This window comes from Salmo salar, chromosome 04, assembly GCF_965601325.2.
Source record: "Salmo salar chromosome 04, fSalSal1, whole genome shotgun sequence".
Taxonomy (NCBI): Eukaryota; Metazoa; Chordata; class Actinopteri; order Salmoniformes; family Salmonidae; genus Salmo; species Salmo salar.
In genome coordinates this window covers 26,866,024-26,891,982 of record NC_138294.1, presented here as the reverse complement: position 1 = coordinate 26,891,982, position 25,959 = coordinate 26,866,024, and the positions used below count along the sequence as shown (strand labels likewise).

The following is a 25,959-nucleotide window of genomic DNA, read 5'->3' as shown; positions in this document are numbered from 1 at the left end:
AGAATCTCTCTGGCCTGGTGCCTAGAATGGGAGAAAAGGCTTTGATTCGAACGATACCAGGAAGTGTACTGTACATGGGAGCCATCCAAAATGAAGTCAACTGTTTCAAATGGTTCCATTCAGTTCCATCCATTCACTGGAGGTTCCATCTGGCTCCCAGAGCACATACATAACCTGGTTACAGAAACACTTCCTGGAGAATCTTATGATGACATTTGATGACATTGCTGTCTAAACCTTCTTCATGTTGTTCTATCATTCTAGGCATTCTAGCGTCCTGTCCATGAGGTGTACTTGTGCATCAAGCTGCCTCACGCTGCAGAAACAGGCGATAGGCTCCAGCCCCTATGGGCTGTTCTGGCTCGGACAAGGCTTACTTGTGTTCTAGAGAGAGAGAACACTTTGTCTTGACTATCCGGAGAGAAGATGAGCGGGACTTACTATCAGAACAGATGGAGGTCATTTTACAAATGCATTTTGAAGAACAGTATTTTTTTATATAAATGATTTTATTTAGGTGATAATATACAAAACAAATGAGGAATTTAGGGAAAATTAAACCATTATTTAACACTGCATTGTAGTAAAACACTGCATACTATGGAATCACATCCAAATCAATTCCACAGCCTCATGTTACACATTCAAAGACATAACATAAAGCCACAATGGTAGAAACTTAAACAAACCATCAGTGGCGGACAAATCATCAGTATCATAACAGGGGAATTGGTGGAAATCTGTCTGTAGATGTGATTGGTCAGTTAAAGTCCTTCTGCAGCTGTTATTGGTCAGTTGAAGTTGGGGGCAGTGACCTGTATGGGAGTCGAGGGAACATCTTGATTGATAGACTGGAAGAGAGAGAGAAAGAAAGAAAAAGGGAGAGTAGAAAAACAGATTAACTAATGTGAAGGAACATTTTACATTGACTTCAGGTGTCCCTGGCGGTAATTTCCACGGCACTACTCTATTGCCACTACTCTATTGCCACAACTCTATTGCCACTACTCTATTGCCACAACTCTATTGCCACTACTCTATTGCCACTCTCTATTGCCACTACTCTATTGCCACTACTCTATTGCCTGCCCTGTGGCATCCTCTGTGTATTTACACAATCTTGTAAATATTTTATTTGTACGGAAACAATCTCTGAATAAATGGGCGTCGTTTTTATCGCCCTTTCATTTTGTTTGGATTCTGTCTTGAAATATTATTCCTCATTGCCAGCACTTTTGTTTTAAATATGGCAAGCATATGTTGTGATTATAAACAATTAACATATAATAATAACATTTAGACTGAACATATCCGCAAATAAATCCAAGTGAACAAATTAAAATATCTATTCCCACCACATCCTATGATGAATATGATCATGGTAATTAAGCAATAATATCCCAGATAATAACGAATATTACAGTGATAAACTAAATATTAAAGGGGAAGTATTTTACAATTTTTTTATTTTATTTTATTCAACCTTTATTTAATTAGGCAAGTCAGTTACTAACAAATTCTTATTTACAATGACGGCCTAGATGGTTCGATGATTCCTAACCCGGAAAGTAGTCTATGGGCCAGGAGACACTGTAATCTGTAATCTGCATGTACTCTGACATTGTAATGTTGTGGTTTTGTGGACTTTATATTGTACATTTGTAATAATAGAGTAATAATGTATTTTATGATGTATTGTTTTATTTATGATGTAGGCTGTTGTGTTTTACTGTGATGTCATTTTTTTTTAACCCTGTTTGGACCCCAGGAAGAGTAGCTGCAGAATGGGGATCCTAATAAATACTAAATATAATGTACATGGTAATCTTGTAATCTACAACTGTAAATTAAATAAAATACTAAAGTTCCCCTTTAATGTATTTTCCTGTCTGTCTTACTGAGTATGGTCCGAAACCCCTCCTCTTTTTGTACAGGATGTAAGAGAGCGTCGAGGAGACGATGATCTGGATGATGGTAAAGAGAAGGAGGGACGACTTTACTCCATAACTGAACACCTGAGGTAAAAAGAGAGAGAGAGAGAGAGAGAGAGAGCGGGGAGCGAGGGAGAGTCAGAGAGAGCTAAAGTTAAACTGAGAGCAAGTAATTTGTAAGAACATTTGTCACACATCGTTTGTAATATTGCATTGTGAGGAAACAGATCATTTGAATATGAGAGATTTATCATTTCAGATTAAATATCATTTCTCAATGAGTCATAAACGTGATGCATCACAAACACGTTGGGGTAACAACGTACAGTACCGGTTAAAAGTTTGGACACACCTACTCATTCAAGGGTTTTTCTTTATTTTTACTATTTTCTACATTGTAGAATAATAGTGAAGACATCAAAACTATGCAATAACACATATGGAATCATCTAGTAACCAAAAAAGGGTTAAACAAATCAAAATATATTTTATATTCTAGATTCTTTAAAGTAGCCACCCTTTGCCTTGATAACAGCTTTGCACACTCTTGGCATTCTCTCAACCAGCTTCATGAGGAATGCTTTTCCAACAGTCTTGAAGGTGTTCCCACATATGCTTAGCACTTGTTGGCTGCTTTTCCTTCACTCTGCAGTCCAACTCATCCCAAACCATCTCCATTGGGTTGAGGTCAGGTGATTGTGGAGGTCAGGTCATCTGATGCAGTACTCCATCACTCTCCTTCTTGGTCAAATAGCCGTTACACAGCCTGGAGGTGTGTTTTGGGTCATTGTCCTGTTGAAAAACAAATGATAGTCCCACTAAGCGCAAACCAGATGGGATGGCATATTGCTGCAGAATGCTGTGGTAGCCATGCTGGGTAAGTGTGCCTTGAATTCTAAATAAATCACAGACAGTGTCACCCGCAAAGCACCCCACACCATCACACCATCTCCTCCATGCTTCACGGTGGGAAGCACACATGCGGAGATCATCCGTTCACCTACTCTGCGTCTCACAAAGACAAGGTGGTTGGAACCAAAAATCTCAAATTTGGACTCATCAGACCAAAGGACAGATTTCAACCGGCATAATGTCCATTGCTCGTGTTTCTTGGCCCAAGCGAGTCTCTTTTTGTTATTGATGTCCTTTAGTAGTGGTTTCTTTGCAGCAATTCAACCATCACATCAAATCAAATATTATTGGTCACATACATGTGTTTAGCAGATTTTATTGCGGGTGTAGCGAAATCCTTGTGTTTCTAGTACAACAGTGCATATCTAACAAGTAATATCTAACAATTTCACAACATATATCCAATACACACAAATCTAAGTAAAGGAACGGAATTAAGAATATATATAAATATATGGATGAGCAATGTCAGAGCGGCATAGATTAAGATACAGTAGAATAAAATAGAATACAGTATATACAGTTGAAGTCGGAAGTTTACATACACCTTAGACAAATACATTTAAATTCAGTTTTTCACAATTCCTGACATTTAATCCTAGTAAAAATTCCCTGTCTTAGGTCAGTTAGGATCACCACCTTATTTTAAGAATGTGAAATGTCAGAATAATAGTAGAGAGAATGATTTATTTCAGCTTTTATTTATTTCATCACATTCCCAGTGGGTCAGAAGTTTACATACACTCAATTAGTATTTGGTAGCATTGCCTTTAAATTGTTTAACTTGGGTCAAACGTTTCGGGTAGCATTCCACAACCTTCCCACAATGTTGGGTGAATTTTAGCCCATTTTTCCTCACAGAGCTGGTGTAACTGAGTCAGGTTTGTAGGCCTCCTTGCTCACAACACTTTTTCAGTTCTGCCCACACATGTTCTGTAGGATTGAGGTCAGAGCTTTGTGATGGCCACTCCAATACCTTGACTTTGTTGTCCAGAAGCCATTTTGCCACAACTTTGGAAGTATGCTTGGGGTCATTGTCCATTTGCAAGACCCATTTGCGACCAAGCTTTAACTTCCTGACTGAAACAAGTCTCTTCTTTTTATTACCTCTACAGCAGAGGTAACTCTGGGTCTTCCTTTCCTGTGGCGGTCCTCATGAGAGCCAATTTCTTCATAGCGCTTGATGGTTTTTGCAACTGCACTTGAAGAAATGTTCCGTATTGACTGACCTTCATGTCTTAAAGTAATGATGGAATGTTGTTTCTCTTTGCTTATTTGAGCTGTTCTTGCTATAATATGGAATTGGTCTTTTACCAAATAGGGCTATCTTCTGTATACCAATCCTACCTTGTCACAACACAACTGATTGTCTCAAACGCATTAAGAAGGAAAGAAATTCTGCAAATTAACTTTTAACAAGGCTCACCTGTTAATTGACATGCATTCCAGGTGACTACCTCATGAAGTTGGTTGAGAGAATGCCAAGAGTGTGCAAAGCTGTCATCGAGGAAAAGGGTGGCTACTTTGAAGAATCTAAAATATATTTTGATTTGTTTAACACTTTTTTGGTTACTACATGAATCCATATGTGTGATTTCATAGTTTTGATGTCTTCACTATTATTCTACAATGTAGAAAATAGTAAAAATAAATAAAAACCCTTGAACGAGTAGGTGTGTCCAAACTTTTGACTGATACTGGATACTGGCGACACGCACACGCACACACACGCACACACACACACACACACACACACACACACACACACACACACACACACACACACACACACACACACACACACACACACACACACACACACACACACACACACACACACACACACACACACACACACACACACACACACACACACACACACACACACACACACACACACACGCACACACGCACACACACAGACCAATGATGAAAAAGGTACTAACAGTGGCATAGTGCTGGTGGTCACATTCATACTCCTCCCCGTAGTGTGTTGCGGCGGCCAGGGGGTGGTTACACGGTGTCTCTGGGTTATTGTGGAGATCAATGAAGTAGAAGATGAGGGCCAGGAGAGAAACCAAAATGGCCACCAGTGTCACTACCATACACACACCCAGCTAGAGGGACAGAGGGAGAGAGAAAGAGGGAGGAAGAGATAGGGGTGGGAGTCAGGGGCCAGACCTCATTGATTATAGTGTACATTTTTATAATGTAGGGTGTGTGTGTGTGTGTGTGTGTGTGTGTGTGTGTGTGTGTGTGTGTGTGTGTGTGTGTGTGTGTGTGTGTGTGTGTGTGTGTGTGTGTGTGTGTGTGTGTGTGTGTGTGTGTGTGTGTGTGTGTGTGTGTGTGTGTGTGTGTGTGTGTGACTATCTGTGATAAAGTGAAAATCTGAGGCTCGCACCCGACCCACAAATAAATAAATAAATGCGCTGTAGGCTAGAGTCAGAGATGGCAGAATTCTTTTTGACAGGGGGTGGAGGATTTTTTGTGTGCCTATTTGTGATATGTTTCTGCTTATAATTTTGCTAGGCTATTTGTGAGTCAACTTGTCTATTATTGGATACATGCAGCTTTTCTTCTGTCATTATATGTTTCCCTAGAAAACGAAATAAGCCCTTGCACACCAGAATCAGTTTGACCAGTTGTAAGGAAATTGAAAGCTGTGAAAATGACCCAACATGTTTCTGATAAGATTTGAGTTTGGCTTGGATGCATATTTATGTGGTTGAAATACTGTCAGCTTTTATGACGCTGATAGATCGCAGCTCTACAGCCGGTCCCTAACTGTGCATTCACATTCTCTCAAGATTCTGAAATAAATAAATAATATTTCTCTACTCCTGTTCCCGAGTCAAAATGTGCATTTGGTGTATCATTTTACCCTAGAAATGCTTCATTCTGCAGGAGTTAATATTAAGACTATGTGAGAGGTAAGTGTCCAGATTTCAGTTTCAATTAAACCCATCTGAACAGTAGGCTTCAGTTCCCTTGACGTGTCACAGGCCTATTTGAAGTCCCCACCTTGTCACTGCCGTATAGCGCCTCACAATCTTCACACATAATATATGCACTGTTATTATCCTCTTTTACCACTTCACCAAATCTTTCCCAAACATTACTTTTATGGCCCTCCCGTCTCTGTATTTTCAACTCTCTATTTTGCAGCTTTTCTCGTATTGAATTAAACTCCGGTATTGTCCTTTTTGCCTCAGTGGTTCGATGTGTGTTCCCAAAAGCGTTTGGCGTGTAGGCTATTTGGCGAGCGTAAAGTTAGGCCCCAAAGTTTAGGCTTTCACACTAATGCCAAAAACATGAAAGAAAACCCTAAATGCAGTCTATAGGCCTAGATATAAATTGCACAACAATGATACATGTATAGATTTTTTTATGTATTATTTTCTCTTTATTCAACCCAACTGCCACCTACCTGCCCTTCATTTTCATAATATTTCATAACCCTAAACCAATGATGTATAAATAAACACTAGATGATAGGGGACACTGTTTTGAACCCACCGTGCCTCCATCTTGGCACTCCAACAACGTTGTAAAAAAAAATTGGTAGCTATTGCCACGTTTCTTCTCTAAGAGCTGAGCCGTGTGGCTCAGTTGGTAGAGCATGGTGTTTGCAACGCCAGGGTTGTGGGTTCGATTGCCACGGGGGACCAGTACGGAGAAGAAGAAGAAAAAAAAAAAGAAATGTATGCATCCACTACTGTAAGTCGCTCTGGATAAGAGCGTCTGCTAAAATGTAAACCTTAACGCATACTTTTAAATGATACGATATGCGTTAAACATACAAATAAAGCAATATCTAAAAACATTTTCCTTAAAGTATAAGTTTTTGAAAGTATTAATGTTACTGTCCCCACTAAAACAACAAAAATACTTAAATACATGCAATTTTGTCCTTGAAACATTTAAATGAAATAATGTTGAATTCCATTCAATCCTATAGAACTCGCCAACTTGTAGTCCTAAAACCCGGAAATTAGTTACCTCTGGTTCATTCAGCCATCCCTATGCGAAAAATGAACACTGACAATAAGGTCAAAGGTTAACACAGGCTTAGGAGATCTTATAAGTTTTGTTCTATGAGATGATAGGAGTCAGTTAACATGACCTTTATGAATTATGAAGCCTTTATTATGAAGTGCTTAATGTGCTTTTTTGAATTACATAAATTCTTCAAAATTCACAAAAGGTGATGTTAGCTGATGAAGATTATCTCATAGAACTAAATGTATAAGATCTCCTAAGCCTGTGTTTACTACAAACCTTATTTTGAGCGTTGAACCTCTATGGGATCGGTGTCCCTAAACCGGGACAGTTGTTGCTCAATATGCGATAATGTGACTAGAATGACGTTGTAAACAACAGCCAACTTTCTAGGACATAGACATGTCTTATTGTTAATCTAACTGCAGTGTCCAATTTACAATAGCTATTACAGTGAAAAAATTCCATGCTATTGTTTGAGGATAGTGCACAACAACAAAACACTTTTATCATGGCAACTGGTTTGATTCATTCACCTATGAAGGTAAATAATGCACTTACATTCAGTAATCTTTATCTGATTTGTCATCATAAGGATCCCATAAAATGTAGCGTACTTGTGTTTGATGAAATCCATTTTTATATTCAAATGTTGGAACTGGGTTCTACAGTTTGCCACACCCCACACCTGCTGTCTTTTCTGTAGGGAAGCTAATGATCCATCATGTATGACATTCCTGGCAGTGTGTAAACTTAAATGTTTTATTGCCATGGGATTTCTGTATGTTCTCTATAGTTATGTATGGTAATGTTAGGCTCCCGAGTGGTGCAGCGGTCTAAGGCACTGCATCTCAGTGCTAGAGGCGTCATTACAGACCTTGGTTCAATTCCGGGCTGTATCACACCCGGCCGTGATCGGGAGTCCCATTGGGCGGCGCACAATTGGCCCACTGTCTTGACCTTTCTCTTGCATTTAAAAGATGATGCAACAATTATTTTGGGGAAACCGCATGTTTTTTATTTCTATTATCTTTTACCAGATCTAATGTGTTATATGCGCTTACATTAATTTCACATTTCCACAAAATTCAAAGTGTTTCCTTTCAAAAAGTATGAAGAATATGCATATCCTTGCTTCAGGTCCTGAGCTACAGGCAATTAGATATCATTTTAGGCGGAAATTGAAAAAAAGGCTGCAACCCTTTAAGAGGTTTTAAACAAAAAACCCTACAAAAACACCATTCATTTTCCCCATAGGCTTTGTCCAATGAACCATGGCGGAGGTAGTGCCTACAAAAAGACGCCATTACTATTTCTCTCTGTGGAGGACTGCTTTTCTGGGGAGTGCTAATATTGCCGACCAGTGGCTTCAAAGCCTCTCATTGGCCAATACATAGAATCAGCAATCCAGAGTTTATATACATCATTGCCCTAAACCTGGACGACCCGCGGATATAACCGTGGGGATTGCGGGTTATGAGATCACTAGTGTGAGTGTGTGTACGCGAGCATACCGTGTGGTGGTATTCATACTCACCGATTTCATACTGCTGTGTTTCTCTATCACTATGGCAATGACTCCTGCTGCTATGAACTAGACACATCAGATATAAACAACTCCCAATTGTCAATAAAATATCATAACCAATGATTAAAAGAATGAGTGGCTGATAAAACAATAATGAAATTGAATGGCAACACTTAAAAAAAAAAAATGGTAATCACAATAACAAATTTGATAGAATAATTTATGTAACCATTCAGTACAGAGAGTGAGTATGAGTGAAGGTTAGGTTACTCGGTTACCGATAGGCCACTCCACCAGGGTACCCCAAAGGTCACGACCTCTGTGAACTCAGTGGAGAGGAGGGGGATGGAGTAGGACATCACCATCAACCCAATCATTACCTGGGACACCTGCCAGATAGATAGATAGATAGATAGATAGATAGATAGATAGATAGATAGATAGATAGATAGATAGATAGATAGATAGATAGATAGATAGATAGATAGATAGATAGATAGATAGATAGATAGATAGATAGATAGATAGATAGATAGATAGATAGATAGATAGATAGATAGATAGATAGATAGATAGATAGATAGATAGATAGATAGATAGATAGATAGATAGATAGATAGATAGATAGATAGATAGATAGATAGATAGATAGATAGATAGATAGATAGAACACACACAATCACACACACAGGCCGGTTTACTGTAAATACACTTTGTGGGAACTGCTGATGTAAAAAGGGTTTTATAATATGATTGACTTATTGACACAAACACATTAGGTTCCAGGCGTTCACCACAAATCAATGTCTGACATCTTTATAGAGACAGTAAATATAATGAGTCATGTACAAATACATATTTGATTCTTAAATGCATCAGTCAAACATAATGTGAAGGGAAAAAAATTAAAACAGGACACTAAATGCACAGGGCTGAACACAACATGCAATAATAACCACCCCCTATTGTAGTATCTCCGTCTATAAAAAAGTACAAATAGTCTTTGACATCTGACGCTCACCCCCAAAGCCTTTGGCTCGCCTTTCTGGATGCTCTCGCGCAGAGCCCGCTGTCTGTCGGTCAGTTTATCCGAGTTGATGTCCGTCGTCACGCTCACTGACAGGTCCCTTGAGACCGACACAGCCATCCTTGCGCTCTGGAGTCCTTTGGCGCTGGGGTTCAAGGAAAAGGACAATACGCAATGTGTGTTCAATTGTTAGGCTATTAAAGTGATTGACCTTACCAACACTTTTATTTGAATTATTATTAATTATACAACAATAGTGAAACCTCCTGGGTGGACCGTTATACAATCAAAAATCCTATTAGGATAATCGACGCATCTTACCTTTTCCTTTCAGATACAAAATCACTTTAGTATGCCTAATTCCACAAACTCAACTTCTTGTTGCCTAATCTACGAATTAGAAAAATAGATTTCGCAACATAGCCAGTCCGCGTCCGTTCCCTTAACTTTTTGTGTCTCCGCCCGTTCTTGGCACGAACGAAACACGAGTCGGATTAGCTTACTTTCACTGGTGCGAAGCCTCCAACCCTAGCCCACTGTCACCCCCTCGTCTTGGGAGACAGTGATACAATAGTCAATATAAACATTCGTAGCAACCGTTTTTGTGACAGCCTGGACCTACACGGTCATTCTGCAACAAAAAAGGACCGTGTGCATACAACAGGGGCTGTTTTCATCAAGGTAAGTCCGTTTTAAAATAGCTCATGAATTTACGTAAATGGTGGATGAAGTTGCGCTGATCTTCAGGGGCGAATCGAGAGAATATGGCAGTTTAGCCCTGATGTGTAGGCAACAGAACAAGATTATTGAGAAATAAGAATGGTAAATAGGCGTTATACATTTGTTTTTAACTGACCTGTATCTTTAAATAAAGGTTTAATAACATGTAGGCTAATTAAATAAATAAAAGAAGACTATCTTTCTATTATGGCGAATATTTGTGCCTGGTGCCCTGCCCAAGCCCCCCTCACATTCACTTGTCCTTGAACGTCATGTTGCGTCAATACAGTTCAGACCAGTCGGCTGGACCGTGTTAATGTACCGTAGTTCATTGCTCTTTCCCCTGCTTTGTTTTCTTCCCTCTCTCCCCTCCTCTTATTTCGTTTGCTTGGCCTAAACAAGCAAACCCTTCCCCACTTCGAATACAGTTGAGTGCATAGTGCATGCAGTGAGGTCTGTGTTTGAACAGCGTTCTACACTCTAGAATAATGTTTGGTGAAGCTGGTCTGGAAATGAAATGTTCCCATGCCCCCATATCTTGATTCAATTGTAATACATCTCCCCCCGCCCCCGTCTCTCCCCAAGCCCACTGTGCACATCTGTTTTTCATCCAGCAGCAACATTCCACTATATCCAATGGGGACTAGGCCAACTCAGACATGTGGTTTAATTCTCTCTCTCAGACCCCCCCCCCCTCCCTCCCTGCCTCTCTCCCCTCTCCGCCTCTCTCCCCTCTCCTTTTTTCTCTTATTCTCTCTCTCTGACTCTCTCTCCCCCTCCCTCCGTGCTTCTTTCCCTCTCCACCTTCTCTCCACCCGTCTTTTCTCGCACCTTCTCACTCTCCTCCTGTCTCAATCTCTCTTTCTCTCGCTCTCTGGCTCTCTCTATCTCTCTCCCTCTCTCTCTCATCCAGTCATTCACACCACTCATCACTACAATCCAAGTCCTTGCTAGGTCAAATGCACCTCGCCCCTCTTGCAGTTACAGCTCAACATGCACATGCACATGCTTGAAGGGATACTTCGGGATTTTGGCAATGACTCTGGTGAAGTAGATCATCTTAGCTTGGACATTGGAGGAAGGTTACATCAGATAAGACCATGGCTGCAGACAGTCTGAATAGCTATTTTACAACTATAGCTAATACATTAGTTAGCAAGTTACCTTCTCAGTCAGGTTGCTTTGAGGAGAGTCAGGTCCAGCTGTTTTACTCACAGCAGGGGATTCAAGTAGATGATTTTTCATTTGAAAAGGTGTCTGAGTCAACTGTGCTAGAGAGGCTGAAAGAACTTGACTGTTCCAAAGCAACAGGCCTTGACAACATTCCTGACAGATTTCTAAAGGACGCTGCGGTAATTATAACCCCATGTGTAACTCACATTGTGCATCTGTCTATTGAACTAGGCTGTTTTCCCAGTGAACTGAAATTTGCAAGGGTAATTCCTGTATATAAAAAAGGGAATAAGTTAGATCATGGAAACTATTGGCCTGTCTCAATCCTGTGGGCTTTATTCGGAGGTCATGGAAAAGATTATGTTCAAGCAGATTGACAGTTATATTTCTTTACATAACCTATTCTATGAGCTCCAATCTGGCTTTATGAAATCCCATTCCACTGACACCTGCCTACTATATCTGACTGACCACATAAGGAAGGAAGTAGATGGAGGGACATTTTATGTTATGGTTATGTTAGATCTCCAAAAGGCGTTCGATACAGTTAATCATGAGATTCTGTTAATCAAACTAAGAGCCATGGGCTTTAACAACTTAGCAGTAAAATGGGTCAGCTCTTACCTGTAAGAAAGAACAGATGGTGGATGTAGATGGGACCCTGTCTAAACCCCAAATCTTGAACTGCGGGGTACCCCAAGGGAGTATGCTGGGTCCACTTTTATTTCTATTGCAAATAAACAATCTGAAATCTACAGTGGGGGGAAAAAGTATTTGATCCCCTGCTGATTTTGTACGTTTTCCCACTGACAAAGAAAGGATCAGTCTATAATTTTAATGGTAGGTTTATTTGAACAGTGAGAGACAGAATAACAACAAAAATATCCAGAAAAACGCATGTCAGAAATGTTATAAATTGATTTGCATTTTAATGAGGGAAATAAGTATTTGACCCCCTCTCAATCAGAGAGGGGGTCACGTGGGGGTCACCTGGGAGCCAGAAATCTTTCTGGCTCCCAGGTGTCTTTTATACAGGTAACGAGCTGAGATTAGGAGCACACTCTTAACTTCTTTGGGATAGGGGGCAGTATTTTCACGTACGGATAAAAAACGTACCCGATTTAATCTGGTTACTACTCCTGCCCAGAAACTAGAATATGCATATAATTAGTAGATTTGGATAGAAAACACTCTAAAGTTTCTAAAACTGTTTGAATGGTGTCTGTGAGTATAACAGAACTCATATGGCAGGCCAAAACCTGAGAAGATTCCATGCAGGAAGTGCCCTGTCTGACAATTTGTTTTCATTCTGTTACATCTCTATCGAAATTACAGCATCTATGCTGTAACGTGACACTTTCTAAGGCTTCCATTGGCTCTCTAAAGCCGCCAGAAAGTGGAATGGGGTGTCTGCTGTCTCTGGGCAAAGTATAGGAGCAGAGTTTGTAAGTGGTCAGCCTGGGGACAGTGAGACTGGAGATGAGCGGTCATGAGAACTCACCATGTTTTTCTTATCTCTTTGAATGAAACCGAATATTATCGCTATTTTACGAGAAAAATAGCATAAAAATGGATTTTAAACAGCGTTTGACATGCTTCGAAGTACGGTAATGGAATATTCTGAATTTCTTTGTCATGAAATGCGCTCGCGCGTTACCCTTCGGATAGTGACCTGAACGCACGAACAAAACGGAGGTATTTGGACATAACTATGGATTATTTGGAACCAAAACAACATTTGTTGTTGAAGTAGAAGTCCTGGGAGTGCATTCTGACGAAGAACAGCAAAGGTAATCAAATTTTTCTAATAGTAATTCTGAGTTTAGGTGACCCCGAAGTTGGCAGATGTCAAAATAGCTAGCCGTGATGGCCGAGCTATGTACTCAGAATATTGCAAAATGTGCTTTCGCCGAAAAGCTATTTTAAAATCGGACATAGCGATTGCATAAAGGAGTTCTGTATCTATAATTCTTAAAATAATTGTTATGTATTTTGTCAACGTTTATCATGAGTAATTTAGTAAATTCACCGGAGGTTTTCGGTGGGTATGCTAGTTCTGAACATCACATGCTAATGTAAAAAGCTGTTTTTTGATATAAATATGAACTTGATTGAACAAAACATGCATGTATTGTATAACATAATGTCCTAGGAGTGTCATCTGATGAAGATCATCAAAGGTTAGTGTTGCATTTAGCTGTGGTTTGGGTGTTTGTGACATATATGCTTGCTTTGAAAATGGCTGTGTGACTATTTTTGGCTGGGTACTCTCCTGACATAATCTAATGTTTTGCTTTCGCTGTAAAGCCTTTTTGAAATCGGACAATATGGTTAGATTAACGAGAGTCTTATCTTTAAAATGGTGTAAAATAGTTGATTGTTTGAGAAAATTGAATTGTGGTATTTTAGTTGGTTTTGTATTTCGCGCCGTGTGATGCCATTGGCTGTTGGCTAGGGGTTCCGCAGGCGGAACGGGGTTCCACTAGCGGAACGTCTGTCCTCAACAGGTTAAAGGGAGTGCTCCTAACCGCAGCTTGTTACCTGTAAAAAAGACACCTGTCCACAGAAGCAATCAATCAATCAGATTCCAAACTCTCCACCATGGCCAAGACCAAAGAGCTCTCCAAGGATGTCAGGGACAAGATTGTAGACCTACACAAGGCTGGAATGGGCTACAAGACCATCGCCAAGCAGCTTGGTGAGAAGGTGACAACATTTGGTGCGATTATTCGCAAATGGAAGAAACACAAAAGAACTGTCAATCTCCCTCGGCCTGGAGCTCCATGCAAGATCTCACCTCGTGGAGTTGCAATGATCATGAGAACGGTGAGGAATCAGCCCAGAACTACACGGGAGGATCTTGTCAATGATCTCAAGGCAGCTGGGACCATAGTCACCAAGAAAACAATTGGTAACACACTACGCCGTGAAGGACTGAAATCCTGCAGCGCCCGCAAGGTCCCCCTGCTCAAGAATACATATACATGCCCGTCTGAAGTTTGCCAATGAACATCTGAATGACTCAGAGGACAACTGGTGAAAGTGTTGTGGTCAGATGAGACCAAAATGGAGCTCTTTGACATCAACTCAACTCGCCGTGTTTGGAGGAGGAGGAATGCTGCCTATGACCCCAAGAACACCATCTCCACCGTCAAACATGGAGGTGGAAACATTATGCTTTGGGGACAGGACAACTTCACCGCATCAAAGGGACGGTGGACGGGGCCATGTACCGTCAAATCTTGTGTGAGAACCTCCTTATCTCAGCCAGGGAATTGAAAATGGGTCGTGGATGGGAATTCCAGCATGACAATGACCCAAAACACACAGCCAAGGCAACAAAGGAGTGGCTCAAGAAGAAGCACATTAAGATCCTGGAGTGGCCTAGCCAGTCTCCAGACCTTAATCCCATAGAAAATCTGTGGAGGGAGCTGAAGGTTTGAGTTGCCAAACGTCAGCCTCGAAACCTTAATGACTTGGAGAAGATCTGCAAAGAGGAGTAGGACAAAATCCCTCCTGAGATGTGTGCAAACCTGGTGGCCAACTACAAGAAACGTCTGACCTCTGTGATTGCCAACAAGGGTTTTGCCACCAAGTACTAAGTCATGTTTTGCAGAGGGGTCAAATACTTATTTCCCTCATTAAAATGCAAATAATTTTATAACATTTTTGACATGCATTTTTCAGGATTTTTTGTTGTTGTTATTCTGTCTCTCACTGTTCAAATAAACCTACCATTAAAATTATAGACTGATTATTTCTTTGTCCGTGGGCAAACGTACAAAATCAGCAGGGGATCAAATACTTTTTCCCACCACTGTACCTGTACATGTGACCTTTTCCTATATGCAGATGATTCTGCACTGTTGGTTTCCCACAAAGACAAGAATGTGGTTGAGAAAGCCCTCAGTAAATGGCTATATGACAATAAGCTGTCACTTCACCTTGGAAAAACAGAATCCATGTTGTTCGGGTACAAAGTGAAACTGAGGAAATCCCCAGATTTTAAGGTGGTAGTAGGTGACATAGCAGTCGCAGCAAAATACTAGTTTAAGTATCTTGGATGTGTGCTAGATAACCATCTGAAAGGGGAGAGCATGGCACAAAATGAACCATAAAATTAGGTTCCTGGCTAGAACCTCCAAATATCTGGATAGGAATGCAATGGGGACATTGGCAGGGGCTCTTGTTCAGTGCCACTTTGACTATGCATGCTCTTCCTGTTACAATAGTGCCCCCAAGATATTACAAAATAAATTGCAGACATCTCAGAACAAATTAGTCAGGATTATTTTTAAACTTCCAGCATCTCGACTATTACCACTTTGAAAGCCTTAGATGGCTTAAAGTGGAGGAGAGAGTCGCTCAGATAAAATTGTGTCTTGTACATCAGATTGTCCACAGTATGGTCCCCAGATCCCCAGATAGTTGTTTATTAGGAACGGAAATTTTATTAATTATCGGATGTTGTGAAACAAACAACAATTGTGTCTTTCATTGTTTGTTGTCATTACAATCGCTGCCTAACCTTGTATTCCTACTTCCCCTTTCCCTCTTCAAAAGGACCACAATGGAAATAAGCTGTTAAGCTGTGTTGTGTTATCCTTGATGATTTTCTTAAATTGTATGTGGAGGCGTCACCAGCTGGAGCACCCTTATGTATTGATTTTACAAATTGTCAAATAAATTAAATCAATCAATAAAGGTACTCTTTGCCAAAATCCTGAAGTATCCCTTTATTAAGCAGAGTTCAAATATCATGCTGGAAAGCATAGAACTCTGTGTGAATCACCAATCAAACCTTTGAACCCAAAATTGCAAACCTGCATTCTACTGTTTATCTGCGTTCCAGTGCCTGTGATTACATTTTGTGTTTGTCAAATCAAATCAAATGAAATGTTATTAGTCACATGCGCCAAATACAACTGATGTAGACCTTACAGTGAAATGCTTACTTTACGAGCCCCTAACCAACAATGCAGTTAAAGAAAATACAGATAAGAATAAGAAATAAAAGTGACAAGTAATTAAAGAGCAACAGTAAAATAACAATAGCGAGACTATATACAGGGGGGTACCGGTACAGAGTCAATGTACAATTTTTAGGGCCTTGCATTGGTTACATTTTGTGATTGATTCTGATAAGCATGTCTCCTCTCCTCTCTCCTTTCTCTTCTCTCCTCTTCCTTTTTTTCTCTCTCTTTTCTCTTTCCTCTCCTCTCTCCTGGACCAAACCCTTTAATTCAGGATGATGTCATCCACTGAGTCAGGAACAGGTGGTCCTAAACTACATCGCCTCTTCATCAAGTTTGACCCAGAGGTTGTAGCGGTAAGAGAATTGAATGAGTAATGGACATGAATTGAATGATTACTATACACTCATACATATAGATAGTCAATACATCTACCAGACTGCTCTTTCCCTCCTTATTGTACCATTCAATTGTCTTTTAAGAGTGGAATTCATATATCTATCTTGTCACCATGCATCAGACACGTGCTCCACGGAGTACGCACTTGCTCACTTCCCCTCATAGACTTAAAAGCATTGGACTGGTGAAAGCAAGGGCTAGAAGGACCGATTGTCCCCATCATACTTTTTGCACTAGTCATTTCTCATGAGCAAGAATGAATGGAACTGGGAGAAGGCTAGAATCGGACCACAGAACTGAGTTTTATAATCATCGAAATAGTTCCTTTAGATGCAGTTCTCTCTTTTCTCCACCAGGTGGTGTCGATACTGCTGGGTCTATTCCAAGTGCTGTTGGCGGTGCCTCTGTACTACATGGACATTGGCTTGCCCAAACTACAACTTATGCTCCCTTTATTTATTGGCTTCCTGGTAAGATCCTAATTTAATAAAGCCATAAATAACTTTGTTTCTGTCACAGGAGGCTGCTGAGGGAAAGACAGCTCATATTAATGGCTGGAATAGAGCGAATGGAATGGCATCAAAGACATGGAATCCATGTTGTTTTTATTTTTCTCTATACTTTTTCCCCCTTGCCATACCATCCCTACTCTAATTGGAGTAAACTAATGGACAACAATAGTTCTACTGCTACTTAAAGCTATTTCACTCACATCTACGGTACCTGTAGTTGAAAAATTATACACATATTCCACATTTCTTCAAGTGCTGGATTTTCACCCACATTCGCCAAACCACCATTCATTCAGATCTTAACTCCAACCCTCTGATATCCACAGATTAACCCATCTTTCCCAGTATAATGCCATTTTGCTATTTCCTTTTGCAATACATCCCTCCATTTGACTATGATGTCTTACGAGGGTCCTGAACCTATCTATTTGTAACATTTCTACCGATATTGCCCTAAAAATAAATACTTTACTCAAGAGTATAATGATATTTCCCATTGACTGGTGGTGTTTTTTCAGATCCCATAACAATACAGTTTGCAGGTCCATCTGAACCCTGATATTATGACATAACAACCATTCCTGGACCTGATTAAAAAAGTGAGCCACGATGGACAGTACCAGAAAATATATTCTATTGATTCTGTTTCCTCGTGGCAGAGTCTGCACAAGGCTGACTGTTCAATGCCCGATATACTGGATTGAGCATTATTTTTGTAGCAAGTATTTATATAATAGCTTAAATTGAAGCGAAGGGATTGATGTGTCAATTGTGGTTTTATTTTTAACATTTTTTTATTTAACCATTATTTAACTAGGCAATACAGTGAGCAACAAAAGTATTGGGACGGTGACACATTTTTGTTGTTGTTTTGGCTCTGTACACCAGCACTTTGGATTAGAAGTGACACAATGACGATGAGGTCAAATTGCCGAACGTCAGCTTTAATTTGAAGGTGTTTTCATATATATCGGGTGAACCGTTTAGAGATTACAGCACTTTTTGTACATAGGGGACCAAAAGTATTGGGACAAATTCACTTACAGTACCAGTTAAAAATTTGAACACACCTACTCATTCCAGGGTTTTTCTTTATTTTTATAATTTTCTACATTGTAGAATAATAGTGAAGAAATCAAAACTATAAAATAACACATATGGAATCCTGTAGTAACCAAAGAAGTGTCAAACAAATCAAAATATATTTTATATTTGAGATTCTTCAAAGTAGCCGACCTTTGCCTTGATGACAGCTTTGATTGGCGCTGGAGGGGATGGCTGCTGTTTTATGGGCTCCTAACCAACTGTGCTATTTTGTTAGTTTTTTCGCATTGTTTGTAACTTATATTTTAACTTATTTTGTACATAATGTTGCTGCTACTGTCTCTTATGACTGAAAATAACTTCTGGACATCAGAACAGCGATTACTCACCTCAAACTGGGCAAAGAGTTTTTCTTTAACGAGTCCAAAGCAAAGGATATACTGCTTCCTCGGGAATGGGCCCAAATCCCCGTCATTTGCGTGAAGAAAAGACAGAGAAAAAGGGGGCGGAGGTCGGGCTGCCTTCTGAGAATTCTTAGCCGAGTGAGTAAACCCCCACTACCATCTGTTCTATTTGCCAACGTGCAATCATTGGAAAACAAAATGGATGATATACGATCAAGACTATCCTACTAATGGGACATTAAAAACTGTAATATCTTATGTTTCACCGAGTCGTGGTTGAACGACAACACGGATAATATAGAGCGTGGTGGTATTTTCCATGCATCGGCATTTACAGAGAAGCTAGGGGGTGGGTGTTTATTTGTCAATAACAGCTTGTGCGCGATGTCTAATATTAAAGAAGTCTCAAGGTATTGCTCGCCTGAGGTAGAGTACTTTATGATAAGCTGTAGATAACACTATCTACCAAGAGAGTTATAATCTATATTATTCGTAGCCGTCTATTTACCACCACAAACCGATGCTGGCACTAAGACCGCGCTCAACCAGCTGAATAAGGCCATACTCAAACAAGAAAATGCTCATCAAGAAGCGGTGCTCCTAGTGGCCGGGGACTTTAATTCAGGCAAACTTTCTCTTTTACCTAATTTCTACCAGCATGTCACATGTGCAACCAGAGGAACACAGAGACGCACACACAGAGACGCATACACAGCTCTCGCATACATAGCTCTCCCTCACCCTTCATTTGGCAAATCTGATCATAATTCTATCTTCCTGATTCCTGCTTACAAGCAAAAACTAAAGCAGGCAGTACCAGTGACTCGCTCAATACGGAAGTGGTCAGATGATGCGGATGGTACACCACAGGACTGTTTTGCTAGCACAGACTGGAGTATGTTCCAGGATTCATCCAATGGCATTGAGGAGTATACCACCTCAGTCATCGGCTTCGTCAATGAGTGCATCGACGATGTGCCCACAGTGAGCGTACGTACATATCCCAACCAGAAGCCATGGATTACAGGCAACTGGATCCTGGACTTCCTGACGGGCCACCCCCAGGTGGTAAGGGTAGGCAACAACACATCTGCCACGCTGATCCTCAACACTGGGGCCCCTCAGGGGTGTGTGCTTTGTCCCCTTCTGTACTCCCTGTTCACCCACGACTCCGTGGCCAAACACGACTCCAACACCATCATTAAGTTTGCTGATGACACAACAGCCTGATTACCGACAACGATGAGACAGTCTATAGGGAGGAGGTCAGAGACCTGGCAGTATAGTGCCAGGACGACAACCTCTCCCTCAATGTGAGCAAGATAAAGGAGCTGATCATGGTCTACAGGAAAAGGCGGGCCAAGCAGGCCACCATTAACATTGACGGGGCTGTAGTGGAGCGGGTTGAAAGTTTCAAATTTCCACATCAACAACAAACTATCATGGTCTAAACCCACCAAGACAGTCATGAAGAGGACACGACAAAACCTATTCCCCCTCAGGAGATTGAAAAGAATTGGAATGGGTCCCCAGATCCTCAAAAAGTTCTACAGCTGCACCATCGAGAGCATCCTGACCGGTTGCATCACCGCCTGGTATGGTAACTGCTCGGCATCTGACCGTAAGGCGCTACAGAGGGTAGTGCATACGGCCTAGTACATCATTGGGGCCAAGCTTCCTGACATCCAGGACCTTTATATTAGGTGGTGTCAGAGGAAAGACCAAAAAATTGTCAAAGGCTCCAGTCACCCAAGTCATAGACTGTTCTCTCTGCTACCGCACGGCAAGCAGTAAATATAGGTCGAAAAGGCTCCTTAACCTCTCTAGGGTATGTGGGATGAAATCGTCCCACCTACTCAACAGGCAGTGGAATCCCGTGGCGCGATATTCAAATACCTTAGAAATGCTATTACTTCAATTTCTCAAACATATGACTATTTTACACCATTTTAAAGACAAGACTCTCGTTAATCTAACCACACTGTCCGATTTCAAAAAGGCTTTACAACGAAAGCAAAACATTAGATTATGTCAGCAGAGTACCCAGCCAGAAATAATCAGACACCCATTTTTCAAGCTAGCATACAATGTCACAAAAACCAAAGCCACAGCTAAATGCAGCACTAACCTTTGATGATCTTCATCAGATGACACTCCTAGGACATTATGTTATACAATACATGCATGTTTTGTTCAATCAAGTTTATATTTATATCAAAAACCAGCTTTTTACATTAGCATGTGACGTTCAGAACTAGCATACCCACCGCAAACTTCTGGTGAATTTACTAAATTACTCACGATAAACGTTCACAAAAAACATAACAATTATTTTAAGAATTATAGATACAGAACTCGTTTATGCAATCGCGGTGTCCAATTTTAAAATAGCTTTTCGGCAAAAGCACATTTTGCAATATTCTGAGTAGATAGCTCGCCATCACGGGCTAGCTATTTTGACACCCACCAAGTTTGGCACTCACCAAACTCATATTTACTATAAGAAAAATGTGATTACCTTTGCTGTTCTTCGTCAGAATGCACTCCCAGGACTTCTACTTCATCCACAAATGTTGTTTTGGTTCAAAATAATCCATAGTTATGTTCAAATATCCTCTGTTTTGTTCTTGCATTCAAGACACTATCTGAACGGTGACGCGCGGACGCGTATCGTGACAAAAAAATTCAAAATATTACATTACCGTACTTCGAAGCATGTCAAACGCTGTTTAAAATCAGACCAGGAGACGTCCTTTCCGTTCAAAGACTCAAAATCTAAAATGGACTCTTCACGTGCACGCGCACGCCCGTCTCATTGTTCTCAGATCGACCACTTACCAAATGCGCTACTGTTTTTCAGCCTGGGACAGCAGAGTCATCATTCAACGTTCTGGCGCCTTCTGAGAGCCTATGGGAGCCTCAGAAAGTGTCACGTTACAGCAGAGATCCTTTGTTTTCAATAAAGAGAGTGTAGAAGGCCAAGAAATGGTCAGAGAGGGCACTTCCTGTACAGAATCTTCTCAGGTTTTTGCCTGCCATATGAGTTCTGTTATACTCACAGACACCATTCAAACAGTTTTAGAATCTTTAGGGTGTTTTCTATCCAAATCAAACAATTATATGCATATTCTAGTTTCTGGGCAGTAGTAATAACCAGATTAAATCGGGTACGTTTTTTTATCCGGATGTGAAAATACTGCCCCCTACCCTAGAGAGGTTAACGGCTTCTACCCCCAAGTCATAAGACTCCTGAGCAATTAATCAAATGGCCACCCGGCCTATGTACGTTGACACCTCCCATTTGTTTGTACGCTGCTGCTACTCGTTGTAAATTATCTATGCATAGTCACTTTACCCTTACCTACATATACAAATTACCTCGACTAACATGTACCCCTGCACATTGACTCTGTAATGTTACCCCTTGTATATAGCCTTGTTATTGTTATTTTATTGTGTTACTTTTTATGACTTTTGACTTTAGTTTTTTTGGTAAATATTTTCTTAACTCTTTCTTGAACTGCACTGTTGGTTAAGAGCTTGTAAATAAGCATTTCACGGTAAAGGTCTACACCTGTTGTATTCGGTGCATGTGACAAATAAAGTTAGATTTGATTGGAGTTACACTCTTGCCATTCTCTCCACCATCTTCATGAGAAATTATTTTCCAACAGTCTTGAAGGAGTTCCCACATATGCTGTGAACTTGTTGGCTGCTTTTCCTTCACTCTGTGGTCCAACTCATCCCAAACCATCTCAATTGGGTTGAGGTCAGGTGATTGTGGAGGTCAGGTCATCTGATGCAGCACTCCATCACTCTCCTTGGTCAAATAGCCCTTACAAGGCCTGGGGGTTTGTTTTGGGTCATTGTCCTGTTGAAAATCAAATTATAGTCCCACAAAGCGGAAACCAGATGGGGTGGCGTATCGCTGCAGAATGCTGTGGTAGCCATGCTGGGTAAGTGTGCCTTGAATTCGAAATAAATCACTGACAGTGTCACCAGCAAAGCACCCCCACACCATCACACCTCCTCCTCCTCCATGCTTCACAGTGGGAACCACATATGCGGAGATCAACCGTTCACCTACTCTGCATCTCACAAAGTCAAGGCGGTTGGAACCAAAAATCTCAAATTTGGACTCATCAGACCAAAGGACAGATTGCCACCGGTCTAATGTCCATTGCTCGTGTTTCTTGGCCCAAGCTAGTCTCTTCTTATTATTGGTGTCCTTTAGTAGTGGTTTCTTCGCAGCAATTCAACCATTGAAGGCCTGATTTACACAGTCTCCTCTGAACAGTTGATGCTGAGATGTGTCTGTTACTTGAACTCTTTGAAGCATTTATTTGGGCTACAATTTCTGAGGCTGGTAACTCTAATGAACTTGTCCTCTGCAGCAGATGTAACTCTGGGTCTTCCTTTCCTGTGGCGGTCCATATGAAAGCCAGTTTCATCATAGCGCTTGATGGTTTTTGCGACTACACTTGAAGAAACGTTCAAAGTTCTTGAAATTGACTGACCTACATGACTTAAAGTAATGATGGACTGTTGTTTCTCCTTGCTTATTTGATCTGTTCTTGCCATAATATGGACTTGGTCTTTTACCAAATAGGGTTATCTTCTGTATACCACCCCTACCTTGTCACAACACAACTGATTGGCTAACACGCATTACGAAGGCAATAAATTCCACAAATGTACTTTTAACAAGGCACACCTGTTCATTGAATTGCATTCCAGGTGACTACATCATGAAACTGGTTGAGAGAATGTCAAGACTGTGCAAAGCTGTCATCAAGGCAAAGGGTGGCTACTTTGAAGAATCTCAAATATAAATATATTTTGTTTTGTTTAACACTTTTTTGGTTACTACATATGTGTTATTTCATAGTTTTGATGTCTTCACTATTATGCTACAATGTAGAAAATAGTAAAAATAAATAAAAACCCTTCAATGAGTTGGTGTGTCCAAACTTGTGACTGGTACTGTATATGTATTAAAGTAGTAAAAAGTGTTTGGTCCAATTATTCATAGCACGTAATGACTACATCAAGCTTGTCACTCTACAAATTTGTTTGATATATTTGCTGTTTGTTTTTGGTTCTGTTTCATATTTGTTTGTGCCCAATAGAAATGAATGGTAAATAATGTATATTGTAAATAAGAATAGAACATGTTTCTAAACACTTCTACATTAACGTTACAGACGCACAAATGTAATAACCCCAAGACATGCTAACCTCTCACCATTACAATAACATGGAAGGTTAGCACTTTTGGGGGGGAATGATATTTGTACTTCTGTAACTTTCTCACTCATCATTATTCACGATTCATTCAGGATTATCAATAATCATAGTAGCATCCACATTAATGCAGAAGTGTTTAGAAACATATTCTATTATTATTTACAATAAAAGTGACTCCAAAATTACACAAAATATTATTTGCCATTCAATGGCCATAATAAATAGGTATGGTGACAGAGGGCAACCTTGTTTTACGCCTCTTGACAATTCAAAGTTCTCAGAGAAGTAACTGTTATTTATTATTTCACATAAAGGATTGTTATGCATGACTTTTACCCATCTTATGAGAGAGTTCAAAAATCCAGGGACCGTATCAGATGAATTCTCAAAATCTGCTAAAATGATTATAGCTGGTTTCTCTCATTCTCATAGTTTTCCATTATTTCTAGTAGTTGCCTAATGTCTCCAATGTATCTTCCTTTTAACAATCCCGTCTGATTTTGATGAATCAGACGGGATTGTTAGGACCTTGTTTATTCTATCAGCAATACATTTAGCCAATATTTTTGCATCACAACATTGAAGGGTGACCATGTGTTTGATATATTTGATACCATTCTACCAATTCTGCTCCAGCCATTACCACGAGCCCGTCCTCCCCAATTAAGGTGCCAAGCTTCCTCTGGCTTCTGTTTATATGCATAGGCTATATGTTATATAGTGTGCATCATTGGAGGGTTTGGTTTTCTTTTTTCACATCTGTAGCAATTGAAACAACAGATATTGTTTCTACTTTCTTTTAAAGTTTGTGACGGCAGGGTCGTTCGCCTTCGCCTGTGAGAAGTCTCCCGGCAGACAGCTAGTAAGACATTACAACAGTCACGTGTTGCATTGGAATATACACTGCTCTAAACGGGTGTAATCGATTCCATTACTCAAATGTCCACCTGGGTCTACCTGTACAGTAGTCCACATATTGGGCTGAACATGTTGCCCATGGGCTACTGTGCAATGTATATACCCTATTACGTGCATGAGAAAATACATCCATTATATAGCAACATTTAGGTCCAAGACCTTTTTTTCTCTTAGGAACAATTTCATCTTTGGGGCCAGGAGATTTTCCTGTCTCTACTTACTCTATCTTCCATGTTGTGTCTTTCTCCCCAGCTGACGGGCTGTGCCTACACTAACGTGGCCAGCCTGTTGGCGGGCCTACTGGCTCTGTGTATGTACAGCGTCTCCCTACACTCCGTCCAGGGCACTGCTGAACCCTGCACTCTGCCAAGCATCGACCTGTATGCCGGGGCTGCACAAAAGTGCCCAGGAGAGTACCTGGAGGTAAGGAATGATTTGTGGGTGGGTGGTTGATAAGTGTGGGTATGTCTGAGGACAGTTTGTTTTGTTTGCCACTATGCTATTTTAGTGCCCTGTATTGTGTGTGGCACTGTTTTTTGTGTTGTTGTTTATCCTTCCTTGTCTTTTTCTCGGTCCCAGGGGTTCTTCAGGAGTGTCACAGTCCTACTCATCGTTTATGACCTGGGGGCTCTTATCCTCCACTCTCTCCTCTCTTTGTCCGCACTCAAGGGACTCAGAGTGGGACTGTGCCGAATGATCAATTAATCAATTAGTCAAACTGATTAACCAATGGATGCTAGTTGAAAAACCTATTTTAGAAAAATATTAATCTGTTTTATCATATTTTTATCAGTAACCACATTTCCTTTAACTTGTTCAAGTTCATGATTGTTTTTTTCATGGGTTTGTTTATTCCTTTCCAGCTTTACAGGCGTACCATTTTTTGAGAAACCTAATAAAATAATTTGTATAAACTCTGTGGACTTCTGATGCTTATTTAGATTGAGGGTTGTGTGTTCAGTGTAAGGTCACTGCTGGCTTTTCATAATAACCTATAAATATCAGGAACAACATATTCTTTCCATACTGTTTCACTTGTGGTTAGTCATTACGTTTGGATACATATAGTGCTGCCAATATGTTTTATTAGTGAGTCATGATGACAGATATTGGCCATTGACATAATGTTCCACTTTTTCCAACAAGACTTCATTTACTTTACTGGGTACCTC

General features: G+C 40.4%; 2 protein-coding genes across 3 annotated transcripts; one reads left to right on the top strand and one right to left on the bottom strand.

Annotated features, from left to right (window-relative positions):
• Positions 1 to 490: 490 nt before the first annotated feature.
• On the bottom strand, positions 491 to 9,860 carry tmem176 (transmembrane protein 176). Of its 2 annotated transcripts, NM_001141900.1 has the most exon segments (7): positions 498 to 851; positions 1,899 to 2,015; positions 4,790 to 4,960; positions 8,380 to 8,436; positions 8,649 to 8,759; positions 9,392 to 9,542; positions 9,719 to 9,860. In NM_001141900.1, coding segments are annotated over 6 exon segments (642 nt in total). In that variant the 5' UTR covers positions 9,518 to 9,542; positions 9,719 to 9,860; the 3' UTR covers positions 498 to 791.
• si:dkey-9i23.16 (uncharacterized) lies at positions 9,845 to 25,704 on the top strand. Its single transcript, XM_014195304.3, has 6 exons — positions 9,845 to 10,078; positions 16,538 to 16,619; positions 17,019 to 17,132; positions 24,675 to 24,731; positions 25,040 to 25,210; positions 25,367 to 25,704. The coding sequence occupies exons 2-6, from the start codon at positions 16,539 to 16,541 to the stop codon at positions 25,490 to 25,492; spliced, it is 549 nt and encodes a 182-aa protein (XP_014050779.1). The 5' UTR covers positions 9,845 to 10,078; position 16,538; the 3' UTR covers positions 25,493 to 25,704.
• The last annotated feature ends 255 nt before the right edge of the window (positions 25,705 to 25,959 follow it).

Coding starts and splice junctions, on each gene's coding strand:
- tmem176 (XM_082973768.1), bottom strand. CDS start 9,517: ATGGCTGTGTCGGTCTCAAGGGACCTGTCAGTGAGCGTGACGACGGAC. Junction 4,961..8,648: donor CCTGGTGGAGTGGCCTATCG/GTAACCGAGTAA, acceptor CTGTCCCTCTAG/CTGGGTGTGTGTATGGTAGT. Junction 852..1,898: donor GGGGTTTCGGACCATACTCA/GTAAGACAGACA, acceptor TCTCTCTTCCAG/TCTATCAATCAAGATGTTCC.
- si:dkey-9i23.16 (XM_014195304.3), top strand. CDS start 16,539: ATGATGTCATCCACTGAGTCAGGAACAGGTGGTCCTAAACTACATCGC. Junction 17,133..24,674: donor CTTTATTTATTGGCTTCCTG/GTAAGATCCTAA, acceptor TTTCTTTTAAAG/TTTGTGACGGCAGGGTCGTT. Junction 25,211..25,366: donor GCCCAGGAGAGTACCTGGAG/GTAAGGAATGAT, acceptor TCTCGGTCCCAG/GGGTTCTTCAGGAGTGTCAC.